General features: G+C 49.6%; 1 protein-coding gene across 1 annotated transcript in view; it reads left to right on the top strand.

Annotated features, from left to right (window-relative positions):
• The first annotated feature begins 677 nt into the window (after positions 1 to 677).
• Slc12a7 (solute carrier family 12 member 7) overlaps positions 678 to 26,755 on the top strand; it is an 83,254-nt gene continuing 57,176 nt past the window's right edge. The window contains exon 1 of the mRNA XM_038321264.2: positions 678 to 939. Within this exon, the coding sequence (XP_038177192.1) occupies positions 732 to 939 (208 nt within the window). The 5' untranslated portion in view covers positions 678 to 731. The remainder of the gene's footprint in view (positions 940 to 26,755) is intronic.

The following is a 26,755-nucleotide window of genomic DNA, read 5'->3' as shown; positions in this document are numbered from 1 at the left end:
TCTGGCCCTCAGAGGTCATTCATCAGATGTTCCTGCTCACTGCCCCTCCTAAGCCCTGCATGAGCTGTGCTTGGCTTGAGCAACTGTTCATTCCATGGCCTGCCCCATCCTAGCCTGGCCCTAGGCTAGGTCCCGCTGACCTGGTAGTTGTTGGTAGTCAGGGATGGGGGTGGGTGGTTTGGGGGTGTGGGGTAGGAGTCACTAAGCAACCCTGAAGCAACACTGAAGTGACCCGTCTGGAAAACAAAGATTCTGTCTCTTGGTGACCCGTAAGATTTGTACTGCTATCATCAGGCAGACCATCAAATGCCCTTCCTAAGCCAGATGCCCAACACCTTTCTGCCCAAGCATCACCTGTCTAGGTTCCGATTCTCCTCTGACCCAGCCCTCACCCAAGTCCCACTCCACTGCCCTTCCTCATCCTTGATCTTTGCTCTTCTCATCTTCTGTGGTCCCGGCCCGGCCCTCTCCCTACCCAACCCAACTTTCTTACCACCCCCCCATGCCCACCCCAGCCATCTTTTACCCCTTCCAGACCCACTCACTTCTATCCAGCCAGCTCTACCCTGACTTCGCCCGTCCCGCCCCTCCCCGCCCCTGCCTCGGCTCCCTCCTGCCCCGCCCCCACCTCGTGCCCCGCCCCTGCCCCGCCCCGCTCCCCGAGACCCACGGCAGCACCGGCAGGCTTCGCATCCAGCAGTCATCGCGGCGTCCAGCGTTCCGACGCCAACATGTCCCAGCGCTTCGTGGTGACTCCAGCGCAGAGCGGGATGGGAGACGCGGGACCCAGGACGGAGGGCGGCAGCGGCCAGCCTCTGTGCTTGGATCCCGACCCCGACCCTGACCCCGACCCAGATTCCAATCAGGTAGTCGCGCTGAAAACACAAGAAGTAGATGCGCTGCCCATTCTGCGCTACTGCCGCGAGCCCAGCCGCTATGGTAAGTGCAGCTGAACCTTCCTCCTAGGGGGCCACTGCTGTGCCTGCTGCCCAGGTGTCAGGAGGTGGCCATTGCCTGCTGGCTAAGGAATGGTTGCAGGTCACACCAAGTGTTACACTCTGGAATCCGCTGGTGTCCTTTGTCCCACAGTTTAGTCCTGCTAATCCCTGGCCCTGCCTGATGGCCTGTGGACCTTGTCGGTAGTAACATTCTGCAGAGTGGTTCTAAGGGTCAGTGGGATATTGGTAGTCAGTGAAGGACGGCTTCCGGGGCCGCCTTCTGATCACTAACTCTAGACAACCCCCTCCCATATATGTAATATTAGTACCTCCGAGAAAAAGAGCTCTCTCCTCTGTCCTGGTGTGGGATTCGAAGGTGCAGGAGAGACAGAGGCAGCCAGCCTTTGTTGAGAGCCGGTTGTAACTTCGCTGCTGTGGAAACCCCCTTGGCTAGTTGACCTTTACAATGACTTGTGACCTCTGCCTGCATCTAGGAATCCTAGAACCGTGCAGTCTATGGCTGGCCACACATCTGCTAAGCCACGTTTTCTGAGGAACATGCGACAGGAGCAGGCGCTCACTGTACGCTCTCCAGATTGTTCTAGAGCCCGACTTTGGGTCAGGGAGTGAAGATGAAACCAGGTCTGGTGCCTGGGTTGGTCTTTGCCCCACCCAGCTGGCAGTTAGCTGGCACTTGCCAGGCAATCCCTGAGAGACCTTTGCCTTCTGAGTACCAGTCTGCCTTCCTGGGTAGGGTCTCCAAAACTGGATTGCTACTGGTCTAAACAACCTGTCCAGTACTCAAATGCCCTGCCCCGGGCAGCTCAGGAGGCACCATCACAGGTACCTGTGACAGGTGTGTTCATGTTGCACACGTGCTGTGTTTTAGAGACCTGGGGGAGGGTACGCTGTGATGCCGTGACTTAGAGGAACTTAGAACTGTCACTTTTCCTTTGAGTTAATTTCTGTAACAAAATCTGAGCAATTGCTTCCCCGTGTGAACTTGGGCATTGCACAGCTGTGGTGTGTGTATGTGTGCATGCGTGCATGCATGTGCGTGTGTGCATATGCATATGGGTACACATGCATGCTACAGATACCTATTCCCTAGATTGGGCATGCTGAGCTGCGTCTTCCTCTGTCTCTATTCTGAGCTCTAGGTCAGGAGTTGTCTCATGCTTTAGTGGGCAGGGTTGCCAGGATGCTTGTCCCACTGGGTAGTGGTTGACTCTCCTTAATCTTAGCATGGCAGCAAGCTTGCAGTGGCTGTCTGCCTACTTGCCAAGGGACACATTTCTTTTGGGTTTCTTTGTGGGACCCAAGAAGCAAATAGTGATCTGTTGGGTCACCAGATACAGTGACAGAGTAATTATAGTGTCTGCAGGACCTGCTTCTAGGGAGCCTGCTTGACAACGAGGGCTAGCCAGGGGGTGTGGGTGGGAGAAAGCAGCTACTGGGGGCCTCTTGAGTTGCTGAGGCAAAGAGCCCCACTGGAATCTTGGAAAGTATCCCCCCACCTTTTAAGCAGAGAATCTGCTGATGGATGGTGAAGGACAGGGGTCTATGCCTGCCCTTGACCTGGGCTTTCTGGCTCCCCCATGATCTTAAGGAACTCAGGTCTCCAGGACTTAGTTTCACTTCTTGAGTAAGAAACTAATACCCAGGAATATTGAACACCTACAACACCTTGAGCCAAGAGCATGAGTCAGGCCAACACAGTAGTGTCTTCTGTCCCTTGTCCTCAAAGTCCTCCATGCTGGACTATAAACCCCATCAGAGGTCCTCGGAGGCAGGATGCTAGGGGACAGGTGGGGGGTCGAGACTTCTCCATGCTCCCCTTCCTCATTTCAGAATGCTGAAGTAATGTAAAGAAAGAGCATGACCCGAAATCCTTGATGTAGCAGGTGAGACAGGATTAGGTGGAGCCCACCAGGAGACCTCCCAGCCCTGAAATTCCCACCTTCCTCTTCTCTCTTGTAGATGGGTCTTTGACTTCAGTCTAGAAGGCCCCAAGGATCAGATGTCCAGGGGTCAGACCCCACTGGTGGCTGGAGGTAGGGCTGGGCCAGTCCCTGTCACCCTCATGTGGGTTCTAGGGATTTGGGCCTCAGTGCTATACTGGGACCCAGCTGTGCAGTCACCTGTCTGGCTAACTGAATCTGGCCATGGACAGCTGGCTCCAGTTGTGTGGGGACTTCATGTGGCAGTCCCAGACAACGGTCACTCCAGTGCTTTCGTGTCTTGCTTCTACGTGGGAACAGAAGACCTATTATTTGGTGTTTCATTAACACAGAGTAAACTAAGTTTGAAAACAAACAAAGATTTTATTGGTCCGACTTGGGCACAGTGCCAGGAGCCGAGCCCTGAGTGGGGTGTTGTCCTGAGTCAACCTTTGGTTACAGATGTGTGGCAAGTACTGAGAATGAACTTTTAGATCCCCAGAGACGTCAGGTCTCCTGGCTTGCAGCCTCCTTCAGGACTAGCTCCCACAGTTTTCCGCTTTCCATATTCACCATGATACGTGGACGCTGGCCCAGTTGAGCCTTTGACCAGCACCCTTCATATGAGTATTCTGGTCTCATCTCCTTGGGTGGGGTGTGTCTAAGAGTAGATAGCACACGGTCTCCCTTTGCTGTGTGATGGGATGTGAGTGTGATGTTGTTTCTCTTATCTGCAGAGCCTGCTCAGTCTGTGTCCCATAAGACACAGGTCTCAATACCAAGCCTTCGAACTGTGTTCTATTTGCTTTGACGAAGATGGCACCCATAGAGGGGCAGAAGTTAGTCTGTCATTTGGTAGGTGTGACCGCCTACTCCATGGTTGTTACTGCATCTTTTGTGAGCACAGGGGCAGAGGGAAGGGTACATGGACCAAAGGGGAAATCACTCAGCACATAAGGCCCATGGGAAAAATCCTGGTCCTATGGCAAGGGCCCAGAGAGAGGTCCCTCTCTGCTCTCCAGTTGAAGGAGTTCTGGCAGAGTCCTCATGGCAAAGACTTGGTGGAATAGTCCCACGGTATTCTCAGAACCATTTACTAATATAAGATGGACAGCCACCCAGAGTGCCCTCAAGACAGAAGGGACAAGGAGAGGAGAAGGTCTCCAGACGGCAAGAAGAGCTATAAGCACAGGGCTTCCCAAAGAGGGCTCCTGGGAAGACACAATAGCCTAGAAGGTCATACGTGGCCTGGAGTACTCTCTGCCCTCCTTAGTTCCCCTCCCCTGCCTGTCTTTTGAGCTGCAGACTCCTGCGGTTTCACTCCTGTCCAGGACAAAGACCAGTGTTGAGTCCCTGATTGGAGGTTGGCATTATGCTTCCCGTCACTGTTATGGCTGGTAGGATCACATGTCTGCCAAATTTCGATAATTATACTTCAAGGGGTGGTGGTGTAGGACTTGGCCACAGAGATCTAGTGAAGCTACCTGCAGTTATGCCTGCCCTCAAGACTCAGATCCAAGAGAGCATCCCACTTTCCATGACAATGGCCTCTCCAGTGAGATGCCCAGGGAGCCCAGGCTGAAGTATCCTGATGTGTACATATATCTGCATATGTGTGGCTGGGAGTCTATGAGTCCCTGTGTGTCTTCTTGTTCCCTGCAGTATCTCCATGCTGTGTGTCTTTGTGTTGTCTTTGGGTCTCTCTGTACCTCCATGTCTTACCACATAAGACTCTCTGTGTATGTGTCTTATGGTGTCCTATGGTATATATGTCTGCATGTTGACTCTTTGTATGTCAGTGTGCGTGTTTCTGTATTACCTGTGTGTTTCCATGCTGTCTCTGTGCAGTCTGCATGTGTGTGTGTGTGTGTGTGTGTCGTCTGCGTGTATGTCTCTTTGTACATCAGGGCTGTCTTGTCTCTGTGCTGTCTGTTGTTTTCAGTGTCTCGATGTGAGTTGATGTTGCCGTGGCGTGCCTGTCTCCATGCTACTGTGTGTTCCTGTGTCTCTGTGTTCACCACACGTGTCTCTGTGGACTCAGCGCTGCGGTTTGTTGCTTAGCGTATTTTCTGTGGCCTCTGAGGCAGTTTCCATGAGAACACTTCTGAGTTAGGCATGCCAGCTACATACTGTTTTCACACACTGGGCAATGTCTCTCACTGCAGCCCTAGGTTCTGCTTGGGAAAATTGTACCCCAGGCCGTACCTGGATTTCTAGAATAGAAATACTGTAAGCTGCCTCTCCCTGGCTGCTGAGGCTGGAGAGCTAATCCCAGGTGATGGCCAGACTCCGGTGCCTGAAAACCTGCTGCCCGCTGGGCAGACTGTTTGCTTTTTGCTTAAATATTTCATAGGGTGTGGCCCTCCTGGTAATCGGTAAGATGCCGCTAGCTCTCGGTGAGCCGTGCCAGCTCAAGTTCTGTCACTTCGCCGTGAAAGAGGTCTCGCTTTGGTGATGGTTAACTTGGCTTAGCAAGAAAACGCTCCGTGTACGTCCTGTTCTCTTCTTTGCTACATAATATTTAACTTGGCTTCTTTTTTCCTACTGGAGTAGGCTAGGGTTTGAGACACCACATCTCTTTATGGGAAGAAATTTTCTTTAAATAAAGCAACAACATCCAAAAGATAATCAGAACTAGGTCAGGAAGAGCCCAAGTTGGAGGCCTCAGGCTGGGGTCAGTCCTGGGACTGGGTTTCTTGTGCATTCCCCCCCCCCCCAGCAAAGCAGGGGACTTTGACCCCAGGGCATTCGAGAAGACAACAGCTCTGGTGTCTCCTGCTCCCGTGGGAGAAACAAACACGTGAAAACATGCATGTCTGGGTGACACCTACCCTCTCCAACCTACTAAAGAAACAAACTCACAGGAGCATTTCTGTTTAAGAGGACATAAGGCCTTCCCCAACCTGTCAGAGAAATAAAGAGATACACATGAGTATATCTGTGTCTAAGGTAACCCAGCATGGGTCAAAGCGGTCCTGGTTGCAGAGGAAGCCACTGAGTGAAATTGATGCTGTTCACATGCAGATAGCGACCTGAAGGGATCCAGCTATGTGTGTCTGTGTGTGTGCGCGCACGCATGAGAGAGAGAGAGAGAGGAGAGAGAGAGAGAGAGAGAGAGAGAGAGAGAGAGAGAGAGAGAGAGAGAGAGAGAGAGAGAGAGAGACAGGCCACTTACTGTATCCATGTATAAGAGGAGAACACAGTTTCTAAAGCTGTGGGGCCAGGGGAATCTGTTAAATGTGAATGGGTGGGACACTGGGAAACCATCTACCTGGTAATGGGTTAATACCCAGAATAGAAGGTCCTTCTGTAACTCTGTGTGGTAACTAAAACACTCAAATAAACCAGTTTTTAAAAAAATGGATGAAGGGGCTGGGGATGTGCTCAGAGACAAGGCACTTGCCTAGAAAATGCCCTGGGTTCTATCCTTAGTACTTTGAGGTAGATAAGAGGACTTAACAGATAGAAAAAAGGCTCCTGAAAAGATGTTCAACTGACTGATGAGCAGAGAAATGCAGGTTGGAACCATAGCTAAGGCTGAGGACATAGCTCAGGATTAGAACGCCTGCCCTCTGGCTTCTATCCCAATACCAAAATACAGCCCCAAACCAAAATAAAATAAAATAAAATAAAGAGTCCAACCAACAATGAAAAACCAGTTTACATTCCTGATGGCTACTTTTTTAAAAGTTGAAAATATCAAATCATATCAAGCATGTGGAGAAATCAGAGCCCTGTGCTTAGCTGACAGAAATGTCAATTATCAGATGCAGGCCCTGGGGAAGACAGCATAGAGTTTCTCAAGGGTTTAGATGTGGAGCTTATCAAGGTGGCTTAGAGGGAAAGGCGCCTGCCACCAGACACGACAGCAGGAGTTCAATTCCTGGGACCCGTATGGCCACAAGAGGGAACTGACTCCCACCCATTGTCTTCTGACCATACAAGTGTCATGGCACATGCTCTCCCACGCTTTCACACACACCTACACCATAAATAAATATAATATAATAAAAATTTTAGTTCAGTTACGTTAACAATCAAACAACCGTTGCATTCCTACATGTGCTGAGATCTTTGCATACCCACATCCGGAGTGGTTTTGTTCTCAGCCGTAAAGGTGCAGCAGCCCAGTGCCTGTTGGAGGTACTAGTGGTGTGCCATGAAGTCATGGGAGATGTTGTCTAGGTAGAGCCTCTGCTCTAGGCCAACACAAATTCCGTATCATCAGATGGACTCTTTCAGGAAGTAGGCAGGTCCCAAATCACTAGTGTGACACTCAGGCTGACAGAGAAGTCTCTGCTGCTTTAGCCCTTTAAAAAGCAGTAACCTGGGCTAACCAGTCGGGTGCTTCCTGTGGGTCTGTGTCCTGTTCCCTCTTACAAAACTCACCAGCCAGTGTTGGTGGTTCTAAATAAAAGGCAATTAGACTGTGGCTGAGTGCGTTAGAATCTCGCCCGTTGACAACGGAACATCACCCAGAAAAGGACACAGGAGACGGGAAGGCAGTGTGCCCAGTGACAGCAGAGGATATGTCTGGATAGTTCTGCTTATACGAAGCTGCTGGATTGTCACGTTGACAGAGACAGAAGGTGGTCCGGAGGTGGTGGGGCTGTTCTTTATGGGGATAGAGTTTCCACTCTGTAAGATGAGATCTGGATTTTACCAGGTAAGGCTGTATATACACAGGGTGTACAAGAGGGGCAGTATGCCGAATGCTGCTGAACCTCCCTTAGAATGATGAAATAGTAAAGTGTAATGTGTGTGTGTGTGTGTGCGCGCGCGCGCGCGCGTGCGCGCGCGCGTGCACGCACCACATATATACCAATGCTTTTGGAAGTCAGAAGAGGATTCAGAGCCCCCGGAGCTGGAGTTACAGATACTTGTGAACTGCCTGATGTAGATACTGGGAATTAAACTCAGGTCCTTTGGAAAAGCTGTAAGTGCTCTTAACCACTGAGCCATCTTTCCAGCCTTAAACACACACACACACACACACACACACACACACACACACACACACCAGGAAAGAAGATGCAAACAGGAAATCGAGGTCTGGCAAAACCACATCCTCCCTGTTCTCCCTTCCTGGAGGCGAGAGCACTCTCAGGGAGATTGGAGGGGTATCAGTCTGATTAAATCAATTTACACCAAGGTAGTTGTTCTCAGAGGAGTCCTTTATCATCTAAATTACTCACAGCAAGACATTCTTTGAACCGTTATTTTCGTCTAGGGATCTTCCTATTGCAAATTACATTCTATTATCTGTAGCTATCGTCCATGTACACACACACACGTGCACGCACACTCTCGTGTGTACAGGTAGCAAACTATCTTTGCTATAATGGAAGCCCTACATAGTGCATCGGAAGTTATTTTCAGCTCAGAAATCCTTTTATTTGCTTTGCGCTTTCCTCCTGATTTTAAAGGCAAATCATTAAACCATCCCATGCCTGTAGTCTCAGCACTCAGGTGGTGAGGCAGAGGGATTTTCCAGAGTTTGAAGTCAGCTTGGACTGCTTAGTGAGTTTCGGGATGGCCTAGGCCATAGAATCAGACCCTGTCTGTTATAAACAATAGAGACAAGGCAGCGGATACTGGTGGGGTAGCCACTCTTCCTCATGACTTACAGTGAGGCTGAGCCTCAGTTTCTCACATCACTCGAAACTGCCATGACTCAGAGTTTTCTGCACAGAAGTCTCTGGTACAGGTGAAGCCAAGCAGCTTTCCAAAGTGAAGGGGCAAACTCCACGTCCCCAGCAGACTCCCAAATGGACCCTGTGGCCAGCACAAAGGCCACAGCGTGGACCGCCTGGGATGGGACCTGCTGCTGTAAAATGGTGAGCCTCTGCCTTAGGCTCCAGCTTCATACTGGGAGGTGACAGGTATTCCTAATCAGTCACACCTCTGCGCGCCCTATTACGTCATCATTGGTGGTAAGTGATTGAGCAAGTTGGTCTGCCACTGTGATGCGGTGAAATTAGCAAAAGGGAGTGTGAACAGGACATCTAGGTGCTGACTGTTCTCTCCTTGATTGTTCTGCATACATGGCTGTCTCCTCTGTGATTCTTGGGAGCCCCACCTAGAGGCCTGTGAATCTGCAAGCAAGGACCAGATGATACATGTACACTCTACACTGTACAGCGTTGCTGTGTCTGCTCCATCTGACAGACAGACCCCTTGCAAAGCTAGTGCCCGGTGTGTTGTCTCCAGCACTGTGAGGACAGAGGGTGCCTCTCTTACCACTCAGAGCTTGTGCTGATCAAGAGTAATGGGTAAGGAAGGGTTGGCTACTCAGAATTTTGTCTATGGGAAGCCAACACTTCTGTGTGTCAGGGCCCCAGTGGTGGGCTGAGGTAGACTCAGGCATTCTCCACTCTTAGTGGATGCTGGGGGTTTCTAGATGCCTTCCTAGAAACTCTACATTTAAATTCTTTACTGGGTCTGTGCCTCAGCTTGAGAACTGTGAGACGAGCCTGCACAAGCCAGTGTATAGCTCCTCCTTGCCTGGGGGAGAAGTGGGGTGGGTTCAGCTAAGGAAGGTGTACAGACTGTGTACAGGCCAGGAACTGGGCATAGGCCCGCTTGGGTCATTCTGAACTGGGATTTTTCTAGTGCTGAGACCCTACTGTAGTGCTGAGTTTGCTGAGGAAAGTCTATAGCAGGCATCCAAAGGTGTGTGCAGAGGTGTCTGGGGCTACAGCACCACCTGGAACTCAGGATCCAAGAAAGAGCCCTGAGTGGGGAAACAAGACTGTGATGTTGGGCGTGGGGGAACCTCAGAAAATTGATGTAAATTCTTAAGTGATACATCCTGCCATGATTAAAGCCTTTGCTTCCAAGCAAATGTCCAAAACAGATCCTTTAAGGAGGAAATCAGAGCTAAAGGAGGCCTTGGTCTGATAGAACTATGACCTTATGGGAAGAGAGATCCCAGGGGCTCCCAGAGGGAATAAGGAAGATATAGAGTTTTAGGGTCCTCAGCAAACCAAAGAAAGAGGCCTCAGGGACACCAGCCCTTCTGGGCCTCTCGGAAAATGTCCTGCAGACACATGGCTCTCTACCTTGTGTCCCCCATTTAGCTCCTTGTCTATCTTCCCACTGTGGTCCACTAGGAGATCATGGTAGGCCTACTTGGCCAGCACCGTAACAGTCCCTGCCAGACCAGGTGTTTGTCATTGCTTACCAGGGAGTCCCCTGAAGCCACCTCTGCCAGGCTCTGCTGCAACCCCTCTGCTGGCCACCTGCGCCCTCCCTGGGGCCCTACACTCCTCTGATGCCTCCATCTCGTTGCTTAGCAACTACAGCTTTCTTGTCCCTCCGGACTAGATAGCCCAGTGCTGGGACAGCCTATGTTCCTGGGCAAACCAACGCCCCTAGTATACTGCTGGGCCTTCATCTCCGTGTTTACAGAACAATGATCCCTAAGGGGACTCAGAAGAAAGCAGTGTAAAGTGAACAGCAAGGACCAGCAGCTTGAAGTTAAAACACCTCTTGCTGTTCACCTGTGTCCATGAGGCCTAGGGTTTTGGGGGATCAGGACTCAGGTGCTCCTGGTGTGCAGACAGTCACAACTAACCTGGAACCCTGGAGACTCGATGTCCTCCCTTACGTGGCGTAAGCTAGCTACACTAGTGTGGGCAGGAATTACAGGTCCTGTGGGCTTGGATCTCTTCCAGCTTTGGGCACAAGAGAGACTATGTCTTCCCAGGAACAGTCCTCTACCACACTGGCTTATAGGCAGGTGTGCCCAGGACATGATCTTTGTACCTATCCAGCCCAGCACACCTCTGCTGCTCCCACTCCTTGTGAATGTAGCCTGGACTGTGAGATGCTGATACCCAGCCAGCTGCCACTAAACATAGCTTTTCACAAGGGGCCCCTGAGGATACAATGGCTCCCGTGGGAAACCCTTAACAGATGCAGAGATAATGTGGATCCCTGGTCAACATGTGCAGAGTATTCTGGGCATGAGCAGAGCTCAAAGGGTATAGTCTCAGTTGCATGCCACCCATGTGCTGTATGGTTTGAGGATGCTCTAGATGCAGGGATGCAGGCAGGACACAGGCAGACATATGTTGAACACTCTGGCATATTCTAGTATCTGTGACCACAGTGGTCTTCCTGGACAAGTAGGCTCCCCTACAGGGGTTACTTACAGTGACAATGTATCCTGGACAAGTAGGCTCCCCAACAGGGGTTACTTACAGTGACAATGTATCCTGGACAAGTAGGCTCCCCAACAGGCGTTACTTACAGTGACAATGTATCCATGGAAGGTTGCAGGGTTGGGGTGTTGAAGTGGAGGATAGCCACCCAGTGGGTCAAACAAGACTCATGTGGCCACTTACAGCAAAAACAACTGAGTCGACTTCTGACAACTAAGTTCATTGTGATCCTTTCCTTAGGTACGCTTGTTCCTGAGGACCGTTGGTCAGCCAGTTGAGGGGACTTGCGTGGCACTGTTACTGCAGTGTGGTTCCATTCTCAGAGGAAATGATTCTTACACTTCCCACACACAGTTGATGAAGGCTATTTCTTCCTAGTCTTGGTCTCTGTCAGCTATGCCTTTTGAGGACATACTGAGCCACATGGCATTGACTGAGAGTGTTCTGTGCTGCTTGGGAACTGCCTTTCCATTCAGGCATGGTGTGGCCACTGCGTCACTAGCCAGCATCCCTCCTGGGGAAGCCCTGCCAGACAAAGGCCAAAGGATGCAATCCCCAGAGGTGGGGGTAGCCTGGGGTATAGGGCTCAAGTTCTCCTCATGCTTGATGACCCCTGAGCCAGCCTGCAAGCTCTAGTGGTCAGAGCTAAGAGAGGGTCACCTGTATGACGCCATCCAGCAGGTGTGCTCATTAGAAGACCTGGTGTTATCAGGGTAAAGTTCCAGGCTGCCAGCTGCTCAAATGCCAAGTCCCAGGGATGCTGAACATTGGAAGGAAAGAATCAGATTTAAGGAAGGACAGTAGACCTGAGAAGGCAGGAGCTCAGTCTTGGGCAACTCAGAGCCACAAAGGGCTTTTGCAGGGAGGGAAAGAGTTCTGGGGAGACAGCGGGTGGGGAGACTACTGCTTCTGGGCAGTTGTTAAAGTGTGTCTAATTTTCCTGCTTAGGAATGCACACTGGGCTTGGACTTCCTGGGGACAGATCTGCCTCTGTCTTTTTCTAGACTGATCCCTTCAAGAACTGAATGTGGAATGGGAGGGGGCTTACTGAGGTCATTAGAGGTCCTGGGATCTGAATCTAAAGAAAGTCAGTGTGCTGCAAGGGATTGGGGATAGTAAAGGATAAGGGAGGCATGGCAGTCTTGTAGACAGTTGCCAGGGACGACTACCCAGAGAGCTGCCTGTCCTGCAGCAAGGTGCCCGTGTTGAGGAGAGGTACCTGTCAGATAAGTTTCTAGTGTGCTCCTGTTGTGCATACCTGCTGTCCTTGTCTCATAGGGCATCATGTCACCCCATCAGTGTGTCTGTCACTGTAGCATCTGTGCTATCCCATTATATGACTGCTGCGCATGCCTAGCTCAGACCAGAAAGTGCATCTTGGCTCCATAGTGATAGCCACTAAGCGTTTAAGCCCTGGCCCACTGGGGTAGCGCTCTCATTCTTTGGGCCTTCATGAAGGCCCTGTATGAGGCGTTCCCAGGAGGGCTAAGCATAGTAACCTAGCACTAGTGGACAGCAATGTGGACGGAGAGGATAACTCGTGGCTTAATTCCTAATTTCTTCTGACCTAAGCCAGAAATTCAATGATCAGAGCAGGGCAGCCAAAGGGGTCCTCCAATGGTCATGTCATTTGCTCAGAGGGGAGAAGAGGTAGATACCTAGGTGGGTCATTATTTCTATTGGACCACCAAAGCCTCTTGATTCTGCCTCACAGGACACCTTTAATTAGGCAGTCCTAATCAGCCCCCTCTTAGACCTTACCTCGGGGATGATGTCACCAACATTTGCAAATCCAGATTTCCTGAATAAAGTGAAGATAGCCCTCAGTGGAACTCTGGGTGAGTGGCATGTTCCCTTCATGCCCCTGCCTGCATTCTGTAGTAATCAGTGACATCCTGCACTTTGCTTGTGTTTGGTGAGAGCTTAATTTGGAGGCTCAGTTATGGCTTTAAACCATTTTAGGTAAATGTTTTGCTGGATGGCTGCTTCAGAAGCACCCTGATTTCCTGACAGTGACATCAGGTAACCATCACGAAACAGGAGTACAGAGCTCAAAAACGCTTGGAATTGGACCAGTAAGCCAGAGCAGACAGCTGTGGGGTGCCCGGCAGAGATGCCAATGTGATAGGGACAGTAGTCCTAGCCTTGTCCTAACAGAGAGGACCTGTGACAGCCCCCATTCACATGCTAACCTCATCCCTAACCTCTAAAACAGCAGTCTTGAGAGGTGGGACCCTGGAGATCAGCTAGTGCTGTGCACAACGCCTGTCTGCACTCTATGCGCTACCATACAGTTCACGAGCTTTGGGCAAGGGGCTGGAGGTTGAAAAACACAAACACAGACAGAGACATGACCTCTAGTCACTGGTAAGAAGCCCCTTTATTCAATAGCACCATGGAGGCTTACATACCCAAGTCAGGTGGGCCAACAGGTGAAATCCTTATCCTCTGATCCTCAAGGCCAAGGCAACACGTGCTCGTGAAGCAGAGCTGGTAAACAACTTTGACACAGCTTTCAGTAACTCAAATCAGAAGGAAAGTAAAGATCTCTAGCAGGGAAGAGCAGCTGGAGGCCAGGACTCTAAATGGTCCCAACAATCTAGGAGAGCCAAGCTGTTGGACCTTCCCCAGGATGGGTGACGTGCTTTGACAATGGCCTCTGTGAGCCAGGAGGCAGGCCATCAGCACTTTGTCCTGACCTTCCAGAAGAAATGTCTGCCCTTCATGAGTTACACAGTCTAGGGTCTCTTGCAGCCTAAAGAGGCTAAGGCAGATGGCCAAGCACTGTGTTTACTGTGGTGGTTATTTTTGGTTGTCAGTTTGACTGCATCTGAAATTCACTAACACCAAAGCAGCTGGGTGCACCTGTGGGGGATTTTTCTTAATTAAATCATTTGACGCAGGAAGACCTACCCGAAATCCAGATATTTTGAGGTGGGTAAATCCACCTTAAATCTGGGCCACACCTGGTGGCAGCCTATATAAGGACATGGAAGAAGGAAGTACTCTTTGCCTGATTACCCTCACTCTTGAAAGTTCATTCCTTCACTGGAATTGGAGCCTGTCTCTTTGGACTATGTCTAGCGTGTATTGAAGACAATCTGAGATATCCAGTTTTGTGGACTGAACAGCTACTGGATTCTAGGATTTTCTGTTGGTAGACAGCCATTGTTGGACTAGCTGGCGCACTGCCTGTAAGCTACTCTGATTAATCCATAAATAAACGAGTGTGTGTGTGTGTGTGTGAGAGAGAGAGAGAGAGAGAGAGAGAGAAAGAGAGAGAGAGAGAGGATGGGAGGAAGGGAGGGAAAGAGAGGGAGAGGGAGGGAGAGAAACCTTGACTAATACAAAGGCAGAGGGTGTTTATGAGGATGTTTACTTCCTTGTGCAGCTTCACTATAACCGGCTGGTCGGGTAGCTTGGATATTCCCCTTTCTTATCTGAGCAGGGGCTGCTGTGGTGCTAGAGCCAGTGAAGCCCCTGGGGGGCAACTCCTGGTTGTGAGCGTGGAGTTCACTTGGCTGGAAAGGGGTCCCTTGGCCAGCAGGTCCCCACGTGTGTTTGTGTCTTGTGGCTTTAAACCCAGCTCGGGTAAATGTTTTGCTGGACGGCTGCTTCAGGAGCACCCTGATTTTCTGCTGGTGACATCAGGTAGCTACTGCAGCAGGAGCACAGAGCTGCGGGTGCGATTGGGATCAGGCCAATAAACGAGAGGGGGCACAGCTGGGTTCCCCTTTGATCAGCACAGTTCTGCAGCCCCTAGTCCTTGAGAAACAGCCACCTTCTTCAGTGGAACTCCTCCCTAGCCACTGCGATGCGGGGGGTCGGGGGGGAGCGCTGAGGAAGGGGGTCACTGGGTGGGGGCGACGGGTGTTTCAGGAGGGTCGACTTTGGCAAGGACAGCGATGGGCCATGGAAATGTGTCTGAAGCTTGGAGTGGCCTAAGTCTCAGGGGGCCTCCTCCTTCCATTTGCCTTGCAAATCCTAAAAAGGAGTTCCTCCCGGAGTCTCTAGCTGTCCTGGTTTTCCCTGGAGCTCTTGCAGGGTCTCCTTGCACATGGGAAAGCCAGAGCCCCCTCCTCCATCTTTCTCCAGTTCTAACCAAGTAGAAAAGGAAATAAAGCAGCGGTTCTTTCCTCCTGTGTCAGGCTCCAGGGAGTCGACCTGCTCCTCTGTCCAGCAACTGTCCTAACAGCTCAGAAGCTGTTGCCCAGGTGCCGAGGCAGGAAGAGGGAAGGGGAATCTTCCAGGTAGGGTTCCATGAGTCACAGGCACAAGCATGTGCGCCACGGTTTCTGGGAGATACGGGAGGGTTCTGGGTTGCCATCTCAGTGGAAGAGCGGGAAAGTCACTCAGAGGCAGACTCTCAGGTTCACCAAACAAAAGCAGTTTTAGGATTTGTGTGTGGCAAGGCTTTTAACTCCTTAGTGGCTGAGGCTGGCCCTGAACTTCTGATCCTCTTATTTCCACCCCCCAAGTGCAACACCACACCCAGAGTCGTGCGACCTACGTTGAGAAAGGCCTGTGTAGGAGCTTACACTTTCCTGCTTAGGGGAAAGTGCAGAAAGGGCCTCTGCTGCCTTGCTGGCACTGACCCCACACCACACAGCTCCGCGGCCAGGTGTGACAATGACAGCAGGTGTGGTTAATCACTAGTTTCCAGCAGTGGTAATGTAGAGCCCGGAGAGAGCTGGGCTCCTGAATGTAATCTCAGCCAGAGTCTTTTTATTTCCTTCCTGTTTAATCATGTCCAGAAATTACACCCAGCGGAGTGGAGCCGCGGCCTCCTTCCTGAAACAGTGGGTGGGTGGCTCTTGAGATTTCTTGGGTTTATTTGTGTGACTGAAGCCCTGACGACAGCCGCCAATCATATGCTGGGGAGAATTTGGCTGATGCCAGCTAGGCAACCGGCCCATGCTTTCTCATCCCCTAGGGATCCCAGGGGGAGGATGAAAAGGGCAAAAAGGTGCCCTTATATCAGGGAATGTATCTCTGGTCACCTTGAGTCTCAGGTCAAGATTTCTCTCGTGGTGCCCTGTGTCATGCGTCTGTGAAGCCCCATAAGACTCTGCCTCAGAAAGAAGGGGAGCCGCATCTGTCACCAGTGCATCCTAGGCTTCACTCAGAATGTGAGTGAGGTAGCACTCTCTGCTCTCAGGCCAGCCTACAAGGATGGATAAGGAGCCAGCATCAATGGCAGCTGTGACTATGAGAGACTCTTTGCAGGAAGGCATAACTGCAGCTCTGGGTGCCTGGTGTTGCCATGACTTGCAAGGGTGCGGCTGCCTTCCCTGAGAGGTGCTCTGTGTGGTCATCAGGTTTGGCACCTCGGGATCCCACCCAAGACCTGCCAGAGTGGCCAGGGCGTGTGGGCTGTGGGGAGAGTAAAGCGGAGACAGAGCAGGTAATGGGGACTCAGCCATGCACAGAGAAGGAGAGGGTGTGGCAGATGAAGCCACGGAGCACTGCCAGGGTGGGAAGGCAGCCAGGGTGACTCTGAGGCTCGTTGTGGGCCTGTGGAAGCAGGTGTGCAGTTGTGCCTAGTCTAGGACAAGCCTGAGGGGAGGCGGCAAGGCGGATTCTGCTGCTGTGGGGGAAACCGAGGCTGCTCCAGGTAGATCTTAGTCAGGGTGTCTGTGTCCCTTTCCAGAGACATTTTATGAGGCTTCATTATATGACATTTAAATAAGGGTCAAGTCTAAGGGTATAGTTGTTAGCTGTAGAACCTGTCTTCAGCAAGACCTGGACTCCTCAGGGCCACAGCTCAGCCTGCTTCCCCAAGGACTCTAGTTATGGAAGATGTCCACTGCCAGCCATCCCCGACAGGTGCTTCAGGAGCGGATGGGCATCAGAAGCAGCACATGTGTGTTTGCACATACGGCACATACAGTGGGCACACTTCACAGGTAACACAAATGTGCTGCACCTCTCTGGAGTTCTCTTAGCCTGTCAGTTTCTTTTTCTTTTTTTTTTTTTTAAATTTTTTTTTTATGATTTATTTAACTTTATTTATGTGCATTGCTGTGAAGGTGTCAGATCCCCTGGAACTGGATTTTCAGACAGTTGTGAGCTGCCATGTGGGTGCTGGGAATTGAACCTGGGTCCTCGGGAAGAGCAGTCAGTGCTCTTAACCACTGAGCCATCTCTCCAGCCCCGCCTGTCAGTTTCTTGATGATGGATACAGTTCTTAAATTTTTTAAAAATTAGTTCTTTCTGTTTTGTTTTTCGAGACAGGCTTTCCCTGTAGCTTTGGAGCCTGTGCTGGAACTCGTTCTGTAGACCAGGCTGGCCTCAAACTCAGAAAGATCTGCCTGCCTCTGCCTCCCGAGTGCTGGGATTAAAGGCGTGCACCACCACTTCCAGGCAGAACTAAAGTTCTTTTAAAAATTATCTGGATATAGTGAGTGTCATAGTGTTGTGACTGGCACGGTGAGAGTCCGCGCCTGTGTCCCTCCAGGCTCAGTCCTCAACAAGTCAATTAAACAAGTAATGGTGAGAATCAGGAAAAGGTGTATTCAGTATGGCTACATTTGGAAGAGGAACTAAGAGATGCAGTGATTCCCCTGACCCAGTCTCCTGGATGTGAAGTTTAGGTTTAGAAGTCAAGATGGACGCATGACTAAGCAGTCCTGGTTCTACTGTCATTCCATCCATCCTTATTGTCTCAGCTCCAGCCTGTCCTACAAGGTGATCAGAACTGACAGACTTCTTTTTCCTGGAGGTACACTATCCCTCTGGGTAGCACTAGGCTTCTTTCAGCCTCTTCCTTCTTCCAGCATGAGATTCCTGAGAAAATTCCAATTTCTTGGAGGCCCATAGTTTCAATAGTTTGATAGCCACAGGGAGGGGCACAAGTGTCTCAAATATCTTCATTTCCGCCAGGATGGTAAGTGTTGTTACTGGATTCATCTCTAATTTCTCACCACTCGAAAGTCAATATTCGAGAAATATAAGCTGGAAGGGGAAACCAGATTTAATCAAGGAAAATGAAGGGTCTGTCAGTATCAACGCAGTCTGAGAATACTCCGGACTTTTCCCTGGGAGGACGCCAGGCATGGAATTATTGACAACCCACCCACAGCATCACCTCAGCTGAGAACTAAACCTTTGCAAAGAAGCAGTTTCCCATCAAGATCTGTTCTTCTGGGGTCAGGTCGTGTACCCTGTGATTCCCAGGCTAGATCCACTGTGGTTGGATAGCATAGTGAAGTCAGAACTGGTGTGTGAAGAAGCAAGCCACCTGGGGATGGATTTCCACGTGGCTTCACAGAAACCCAATTTAATCCCCCCATTGTCTTTATAATCATCCCTAGATCCACAAGGAGGGAACTCCCTGACTCCCATCCTGGGGACAAGATGGTGTTAGATTTCAGCAGTGACTCCTTTAAGGCATCAGGTTTTTGGAATGTGTTGCTTAAATCCTCAAGGCTTTAACTATTTTCTTGTGGTCATTCTGGGGCCGACTTTCTGCTCATTCCTTTGTGAACAGAGTTCACATTCTCTTTTCTTCCCATGCTACCGGAGGTGAGAAGTCACAGTGGAAGGGTAGCTCAGTGGAGTAAGAAGCACAGTGTGGGGTGTCCGGGTGGAGAGAGAGACGCTCTTATGCCAGCGTATTTCATCTTCTCTTGATCATGGGTTTCTGATTTTTGCTCTGTGCAGGGTTTTCTTTTTTTCGTCAGTTATCAAACCTGGTGTTTTTTTTTTTAAAAAAAAATATTTATTTTATTATGTATACAATATTCTGTCTGTGTGTATGCCTGCAGGCCAGAAGAGGGCACCAGACCTCATTACAGATGGTTGTGAGCCATCATGTGGTTGCTGGGAATTGAACTCAGGACTCTCTTAACCTCTGAGCCATCTCTCCAGCCCTCAAACCTGGTGTTTTAAGATCTCTAACTTCTCACAGCAAATTATCCACTCACTGTTCTCTTAGGTCTGCAGCCCCTTCAGTGAATGTCAGGAGTACATTTTCTTTTACCTCCTTTGGGATTGAGCAAACAGTATTGATTTGTTTGTTTTAATACTAGGGATCGAACCTAGGCATACGCCGCCAGGGACTTGTTCTATAGCCGAACTATATTCCTTTTGCGGAAGAGCAAGTTTTATGAGCAGGAATCCCATTCTTAGAATGTGGCCCTTGGTTTTCTTGAAGCAGCTGCCGGTGACTTGGTCAGAGGGCTCGTAATTAAGGCCATTTGCACCTAGACCTCTGTGCCCTTATTAATTACAGCCCTACCCCTCAGGCATGTCTGTTTTGGACTCTGTTCCACACAGCACTTGCTGCACTGTCTAGGCAGTGGATTAGATTTACCTTCATGGCCCCCGTATCTCTGGTCTGTATTCTGAACTTTCTCAGGATCAGGCCGTCTGCCTGAATGCATCCTTTGGTTTTATGGGTTTGAAATTGTCTTAATTCTGCCTTCATCTTCAAGGAGACATTTGCTGAGTGGTAATTTAGGTAAAGGACATCCCAGTCTCCTCAGTCCACCCTTCCTTTGGCTACCAAAAATAAGAATTCTGCCATGGCCAGAGATGAGGTTAAAAATGTGTTTGCTTTTGTTCTTTTAAAAATTAAGTTCACTTAACTGATATCTAAAAACACAAAGTTAAAGTTTGACAGTGCGCGCACGCACGTGTGTGTGTGTGTAGAGAGAGAGTTTTAAATCAGGGTGAGCATATCTAGCTCCTCAAACATGCACCACCACCCATATGATAAATCATTCACAGCTTTAGCACAGTAGCGCTGCATTACCTGTTAACCAACTAACTGGTGGGAATATTTTCTAACAGGAGCTCACTGCCGACGCAAAATAATCCCAATCAAACCAAATCAGACCAAATTAAAAGATATCCAGGTTAAATTGAACTCCTGCGCTCTCGGGTGGTTCATGGTCCCGAGGGGAACTGGAAAACCACCAAGGCGACCACGGTTGGGGGGTGGTGGTGCTTTACCTTTGCTGGGGAGGGGTCAAGTTTTGGCGGGCTACCTTGACCCTCCTCAGGGAGGAGTCAAGGGGCATAGGGGTGGGGCCTCCATCGGGATTTTCACTAACCTCTACTTGGTGACTGATCTCTCTGCGCCCCTCCCCCCGTCTTCCCTTCCCCCTCCCCTGCCTCCCCTCCCCTCCTTTCCTCTTCTATTAGGGCTGTTTGTTTTGAACTCAGAGCCTCATGCTCTGGGTAAGTGCTCTGCACACCTCAGCCTTAGCCCTGCCTCTAGAGAGATTTTATTGTTTTTTTTTTTTTTTGGTCTCTGGATTCATCCCTGTCCTGCTAGTGCACATCTTTGGATTGTGCAGTTTGTCTCATAGAAAGGATCTAGCTTCTAGCTGTACCTTGTGGGAGGCTGACCTGGTAGAGTGAGTTTAGATTTGTGAGGGCCATGTGATGTTCATGTACTTCAATAGCAATCAAAGCTCATTTTCAAAATGTATTTTTAACTCATGCCCCGAGGAAGCAGAAATTAATGACTTGCATTATTTGCACAAAGAAGTTCACTCCTCATGGCAGACAGTGTGTTTGTCTGACTCTGTCATGGGACATAAGCCAAATATTTAAAGTTTGAATAAGGTGATTAAGCCAAGACAGTTATCTAAGTCAGCAACTGCTAGGCAAACATATTTCCCCCTTTCTCTTCTTTTAACGAAATAGAAGAAGGGAACTGGGGCAAAGAGGTAGATTTTAGTCTTTAAAGCAAAATTTGAACTTTAAAACATGAGACGAAGAGCAGTTAGTCAGTTTGGCAAGTGTTTGCTTCCCTTAGCAACGTGCATGCAGGTCCCCCTGGCACACAGAGAAATGCTCAGAGGCTGAATATTTCCCAGTCTGGGGGAGGGACCACCCACAGTGCCTCAGTCTTCCGCTCCTGTGACCTTGCTGAGTGGCTGCCCCTCAGTGTGCAAAACCTGGCTGGGCAGTTTTACTCACTTATCTGGAAGTCCTTCTTCTGGGGTCCTCTGGGTTTTGAGGGGCTGGCAGTATTTCCCAGCAGAGCTTCCCTGCAAGATGCCTGAGCTCCAGGGTGAAAGGGCCTAGGGTTAGCATCGATGGCCCCTCCAGTGGGCTGAGGGCCCTGCAGTAGTTTCTGCCATGCTTGCTAAGGTGTCTTTTTGTGTAGCATCAACACACCCCAAGAGTCTGTAAAACTGGCCATCTCTCCACATGCCTCCAACCAAAGAATGACCTTTGTCACAGTCACTTATCAGTGCTAGGTTAATAATAGGACAGAGATCACGGTGGAAGGTGGCCTGCTTATCTCTGGGCAGTGACATCTGGTTAATTTAAAGGGTTATGAAGTATTTTTGTCTGGACAATGAGGCACGGGTTACACACTATGCTTGGTTTAGGCAGAGCAGGAGGTCATCCCCTAGCCCTACCGAACAGACCCCGCCATGCCACGTCTTGTTTTTCCCAGATAGATTGTATGTGAATATGTGGTTCTCTACAAAAGCAGTGGAAACCTTTAACCACTTTTGTTCTACTTAGATATATAGCCGGGAACTGTTCTGTTTACTAGGGGGAACTCGTTTAACAAGAAAACATGATTCACGATAGCTAAGAGGCAGAAAGAACTCCAGAGCCCAGGAGGGTGAGCACAGCAGAGTCCATCACATGGTGGAGTGTTACTGATCTGAAAAGGAAGGACATCTGACACAAGCTGCACCATGGACGGACGAGCCTCGAGGACATTGTGCTCAGGGATCCAAGCCAGTCACAAAAGGACAAATGTGTGACTGCACCCACGTAGTGTCTCTAGAGCCACCATACTCATAGACCGGAAGAATGGCAGGGGTCAGGGGCGGGGCTTCTTGGGGACAGATTGCAATTTGGGAAGAGGAGAAAGTGCGGGAGATGGGCCATGGTGATGCTGTACAGCCATGGGAAGCATTTCAGGCCACAGAGCTGTGTCCTATAGCTATGGAGTTAATATTTATGCTGTTTACATTCTTTTTCTCAATTAAACAGAATACATTCTTTTAAAAAGGAAAAAGCAAAGCTGTGTGTAGGGATGCATGCCTGTGATCCCTGCACTTGGGAGTCAGAAGCAGGAGGTTGAAGAAAGTTCAGAGGCTAGCCTGGTCTACATAGCCAGGTCAATGAGGACTATGCGTCAAGACCCTGTTAATATACCCATAGTCGGAAAACTAAGCCCCTCCCCCAAACCAGGAAAAAGCAGTCAAATAACTAGATTAATTTTTTTCTTTTTTATTCATTAGTATATGAGACTGGTGTGGAGCAGGGATAGATATGACATGCATGTGGTGGTCAGAGGGCAGCTTTGTAGACTTTATTCTTTCCTCCCTTTATTTGGGTCTTGAGTATCAAACTCAGGTAATCAGGCTTGAGTGGAAAGTGCCTCCTTTACCCACTGAGCCACCTTGCCAGCTCGAAGCAGATGTGTTCAACAAGGTGCCAGCAACAGCTAGAGGGACAGTGACCTGTGTGGCCAGCGGTTTTCATGTGACGTGTGACATCCGATGGCCACAGCTACTCCACAAGGAGGAATTACCAACTCTGATGTCAGCCAGGATTCTGACACTGAGTGGATTTGTAAGACTCACCTCCAATGTCTCTTTGACCTTGAACAATTCACAAGGGGATTGTTCCTGGCTTGGTCAGAGGGTCAGCATGTCTTGATCTTCAGTCAACTGGAAGGAGAATGAGTTGATGATACAACTTGCACATCAGACATACCAAGTCTAGAGCATGCAGGGGTAGAGGGGAGAAGAGGACCATGGAGGGAGGAGGTGTGGCCCTCTCTTTGCAGCCTGAGACAGAGCCACACCTGTCCTGCCGTGAACTCTAGATGCCATCTGGGAGCTGTGACTTAGGAGTGGACTGCTGGGCCGAGGAGGTTGGCACTGGACTCATCCTGTGACACAGGAGCCACACGTATCTTCTAGGTCACTCACAAGTCCCAAGTCACAGGATGCCAGTGTGAGCATCTATTCTGGGCTGGGATGTGCACCTAACTGCTTTTCCCCAGCAGAACCTCCTGAGTTCCTGAAGGCAGCCCGGGCATGTGTCCCATGGGGCCTGGACAGGGCACCAATGGGCAGAGACTTCCTGGCCCTTCCATTCACTCCAGGCTTCTAGAACTTGTTTTCTTATCTGCCTCTGCTTATCCATCCTTCTGCTGGGTGTGTGACCTTGAGCAAGTGACTTGGCCACCCTGAGACTCACAAAATAGGCATTATATTACTGTGCCTACAGATGTTTGTCCTCTCTTCCAGGGTTATTTGGGACTATGCACCAAAAGGGGTTAGGCTGTGTATTAGGGTTCTCTAAAGGAACAGAACTTACAAAATATATATATCATATATATGGGATTTATTAGAGGACTTACAGGCTTTGGTCCAGCCAGTCCAACAATGGCTGTCTACCAATGCAAGGTCCAAGAATTCAGTAGTTGTTCAGTCCATGAGGCTGGCTGTCTTAGATGGTCCTCAGTATACACCAGAATCCTGAAGAATCACTAATACCAGTGAACAAACAGGCTTGTCAGCAAAAGCAAGCAGGGAAAAAAGAACAAGCTTCCTTCTGTGCCCTTTATATTGGCTGTCAGCAGAATGTATGGCCCATGGCATCTCTTCCCACCTCGAAAGATACAGATTAAAAGTGGGTCTTCTCACTTCAGATGATTTAATTAGGAAAAAGTTCCTCACAGGTGTGCCCAGCTGCTTGGCTTTTAGTTAACTCCCCCTGTAGTCAAGTTGACAACAAAAAATAGCACCACAGGCTGAGAAGTTGACTCAGTGTATAAAGTGCTTGCTTCTCTTACATGAGGACCCGAGTTCATACACTTTTACACACTTGTGTAAAAGCTGGGCATGGGGCACATGCACCCGTAAACCCAGAACTGGGGGTTTCCTGGAGATAGTGGGATCTCTGGGGCAGCCAGTTTAGCTCAAACAACAAACATTAGAGTCAGTGAGAGATCTTGTCTCAAAAAATAAGGTAGACACCTGAAGTCAGTCTCTGGCTTCCATATACACACTCATAGACAAATGAGGCTGTACACACACACACACACACACACACACACACGGGAATCAGACTCAGGTGTACCTGGGGTAAAGTAAAAGACTGCTGTCCTGCCGAGAGGGCAAGCACTGGCCTTGAGTTTAGGCTTCTTCCCTATTCTGTGGCTGTAGAGGTTGTGAGCTACTGGGGAGATAGGTTTGTGGCTCTTTCTGGCCATGGTGCAGGCTGGCCACCATGGAGCCAGATCCATTGGGTGGGACAGATCACTGTCTGGGAATTCTGCTTGTAGAAATCCAGGCCTTGGAGGCAGACACCTTTTTCATGGCCTGGGGACCAGATGAGTTTTTTTATACTATATCAGCTTTGTGATTTAACAAACATTTGCTGTCTTGGATGTGTCAGAAATAACCCAGGTCTCTCCTCGCCCAGTAAGTGTGGAACTTGCAATGTAGCAGGCAGTCACTTGGGCATGGTGCGGGGAGCCGGGTTAGGAGGTTCTGGAATCTGTTACAACATAAAGGAGAAAAGTTCTGTACTTTCCAAGGCTAGATCAACTTCCTCTCTCTTACTTAGAGGGCAGTGCAAGCATAGCGAGACCCATTTCTGCAGTCTGAACTGAATTCTGCGCACTCAGTCCCTGTTCCCAGCAGATGGAGTCAAAATATGACCATCTCCTGCACGGGAAGTCTCCTGTATTCAGTCCACTCCAAACCACAGGTGGACAAAAATGTAAGCACCTGCTTTGACCCTCAGCAAGGTTGTGGGGCACCTGTAATATGTGTGGCACTGGCTCCAACTTTCAGGACTGTGTGGATACTCGGGCTGAACTCTGTTCAACATTGCCACTGTAAACATGCCCTCAATCTTCTGGTGTCTGTTGAGGTGGCATTTCTGGAGCACTGGCTTTCCTGGCCCCTGATATACAGTGTACCAAAGTGGCTACACACGCCTCTGAGAGCCTGGGAACTGGGTTTGCTACAGCAGGGTAGAGTTATCACTTGGTGCCGTCTCTTGCATGCGCCTTCAGGGACTGCCCAGGCATGCTGTCCTCTGTGGAGCGCTGCTCAGTCTTGGCCTTTTTCCTATTGTTTCATAGCTACCTATATAGTATCCACATGTGTACAGTGACTGTCATGTGATGGGCTACCTTCTATACCCGTGCTGTGGGGAAACAGGAAAGTGCAGATTTTCATGGAGGGTATTTTTCCAGTTGACCCTGGGTGAAGGGCACAATTGAAGGTCACAAAGGGATTCCAATGGCACATCTGTACCACTTGGCAGCTGCTGATGACAAACATTGCAAGCTAGGTTTCCTTGTCAGTTTCTGGGGTCCACATATGGGGTCTCCTGCCCAGCCAGGCTCCCATAGCTTGGAGGCATCTGAGCAGTGAACTAGATTTGCCAATCCCTACAGCTGAGCAGAAAGAACCTGAGCTGATAACAGTGATGTGCAATCTGAGACTATGACCAGACAATGACACTGAACAGTCTTTTGGGAGACACCCTGTGTATGTCTTTGGTCTAAGTGGAATGGTTTTGTATGAAGAAAGAATAGCATCCGGGAGCTGGTTGACTTGACAGCAGATGGATCTTACCAGAGTCCAAGACTGGATGCTTCTGTCCCTAGCTTAGTTCTCACAGAACAGTGCTAGGTGGTCCATTCCTGACCATTGCAGGAATAACGTGCCTTGGGGAAGCCCTATAAGACGTAGGATATGGCCTTGGTCTAACTCGAAGGCAGCCTCCTAAGGAAGGGTTCAGCTTGGGCTGACCCTCAGATGCCAGAGCCTAGTGGATACAGGAAGATGCTTTCTGCCGCCGGGCGGTGGTGGCGCACGCCTTTAATCCCAGCACTCGGGAGGCAGAGGCAGGCGGATCTCTGTGAGTTTGAGACCAGCCTGGTCTACAAGAGCTAGTTCCAGGACAGGCTCCAAAGCCACAGAGAAACCCTGTCTCGAAAAACCAAAAAAAAAAAAAAAAAAAAAAAAACCAAAAAACAGATGCTTTCTGCCTATGGTTATGTGCACCTGGGTCTTTTATAAGACAAGTAGTCACAGGGTGGGTGATACCATATCACTGGGGGTTGGAAGCAGCAACAGCTCCGCCTGCACTATACCACTGACCTTAGCAATACCTGGCTATCAGAGCTTCAGTGTGGCCTCCCTCTTCCCTGTGTGGAGGGCAGGCTCATCTCTGAGGGTTAGGCTGGGAAAGAAAGTGGCAGGATGTTGTGAGGAGAGCCGCTTGTTTGTCCTGGCCGCCCAGAACTGAAGTAATCACACCGAGACTATATTATTTAAAACACTGCCTGGCCCATTCGCTCTAGCTTCTTATTGCTAACTCTTACATTTTAATTTAACCCATTTCTAGTAATCTGTGCACCGCCACATGGCTGTGGCTTACTGGGTAAAGTTCCCAACATTTGTTTCCGACTGGGCTACATGGCTTCTCTCTAACTCCTCCTTTCTCCCAGCATTCCATTTAGTTTTCCCCACCTAGCTCTGTTCCCCTATAGCTATGCTATAGGCTCAAAGCAGTTCCTTTATTAATCAATGATATTCACAGCATACAGAGGAGACTCCCACATCACCTCCCCTTTTCTGTTTAAATAAAAAGGAAGATTTTAACTTTAACAGTAAAATTACATATAACAAAACAGTTATAAAACAAGAATTATAGTTACATTATTTATATCTATTTTATCTCTTATTATAACTAAGAAAAA

Source organism: Arvicola amphibius, chromosome 3 (genome assembly GCF_903992535.2).
Source record: "Arvicola amphibius chromosome 3, mArvAmp1.2, whole genome shotgun sequence".
NCBI classification, from domain to species: Eukaryota; Metazoa; Chordata; class Mammalia; order Rodentia; family Cricetidae; genus Arvicola; species Arvicola amphibius.
The sequence above is the reverse complement of the archived record's forward strand: the minus strand, read 5'-3'. Positions and strand labels throughout refer to the sequence as shown.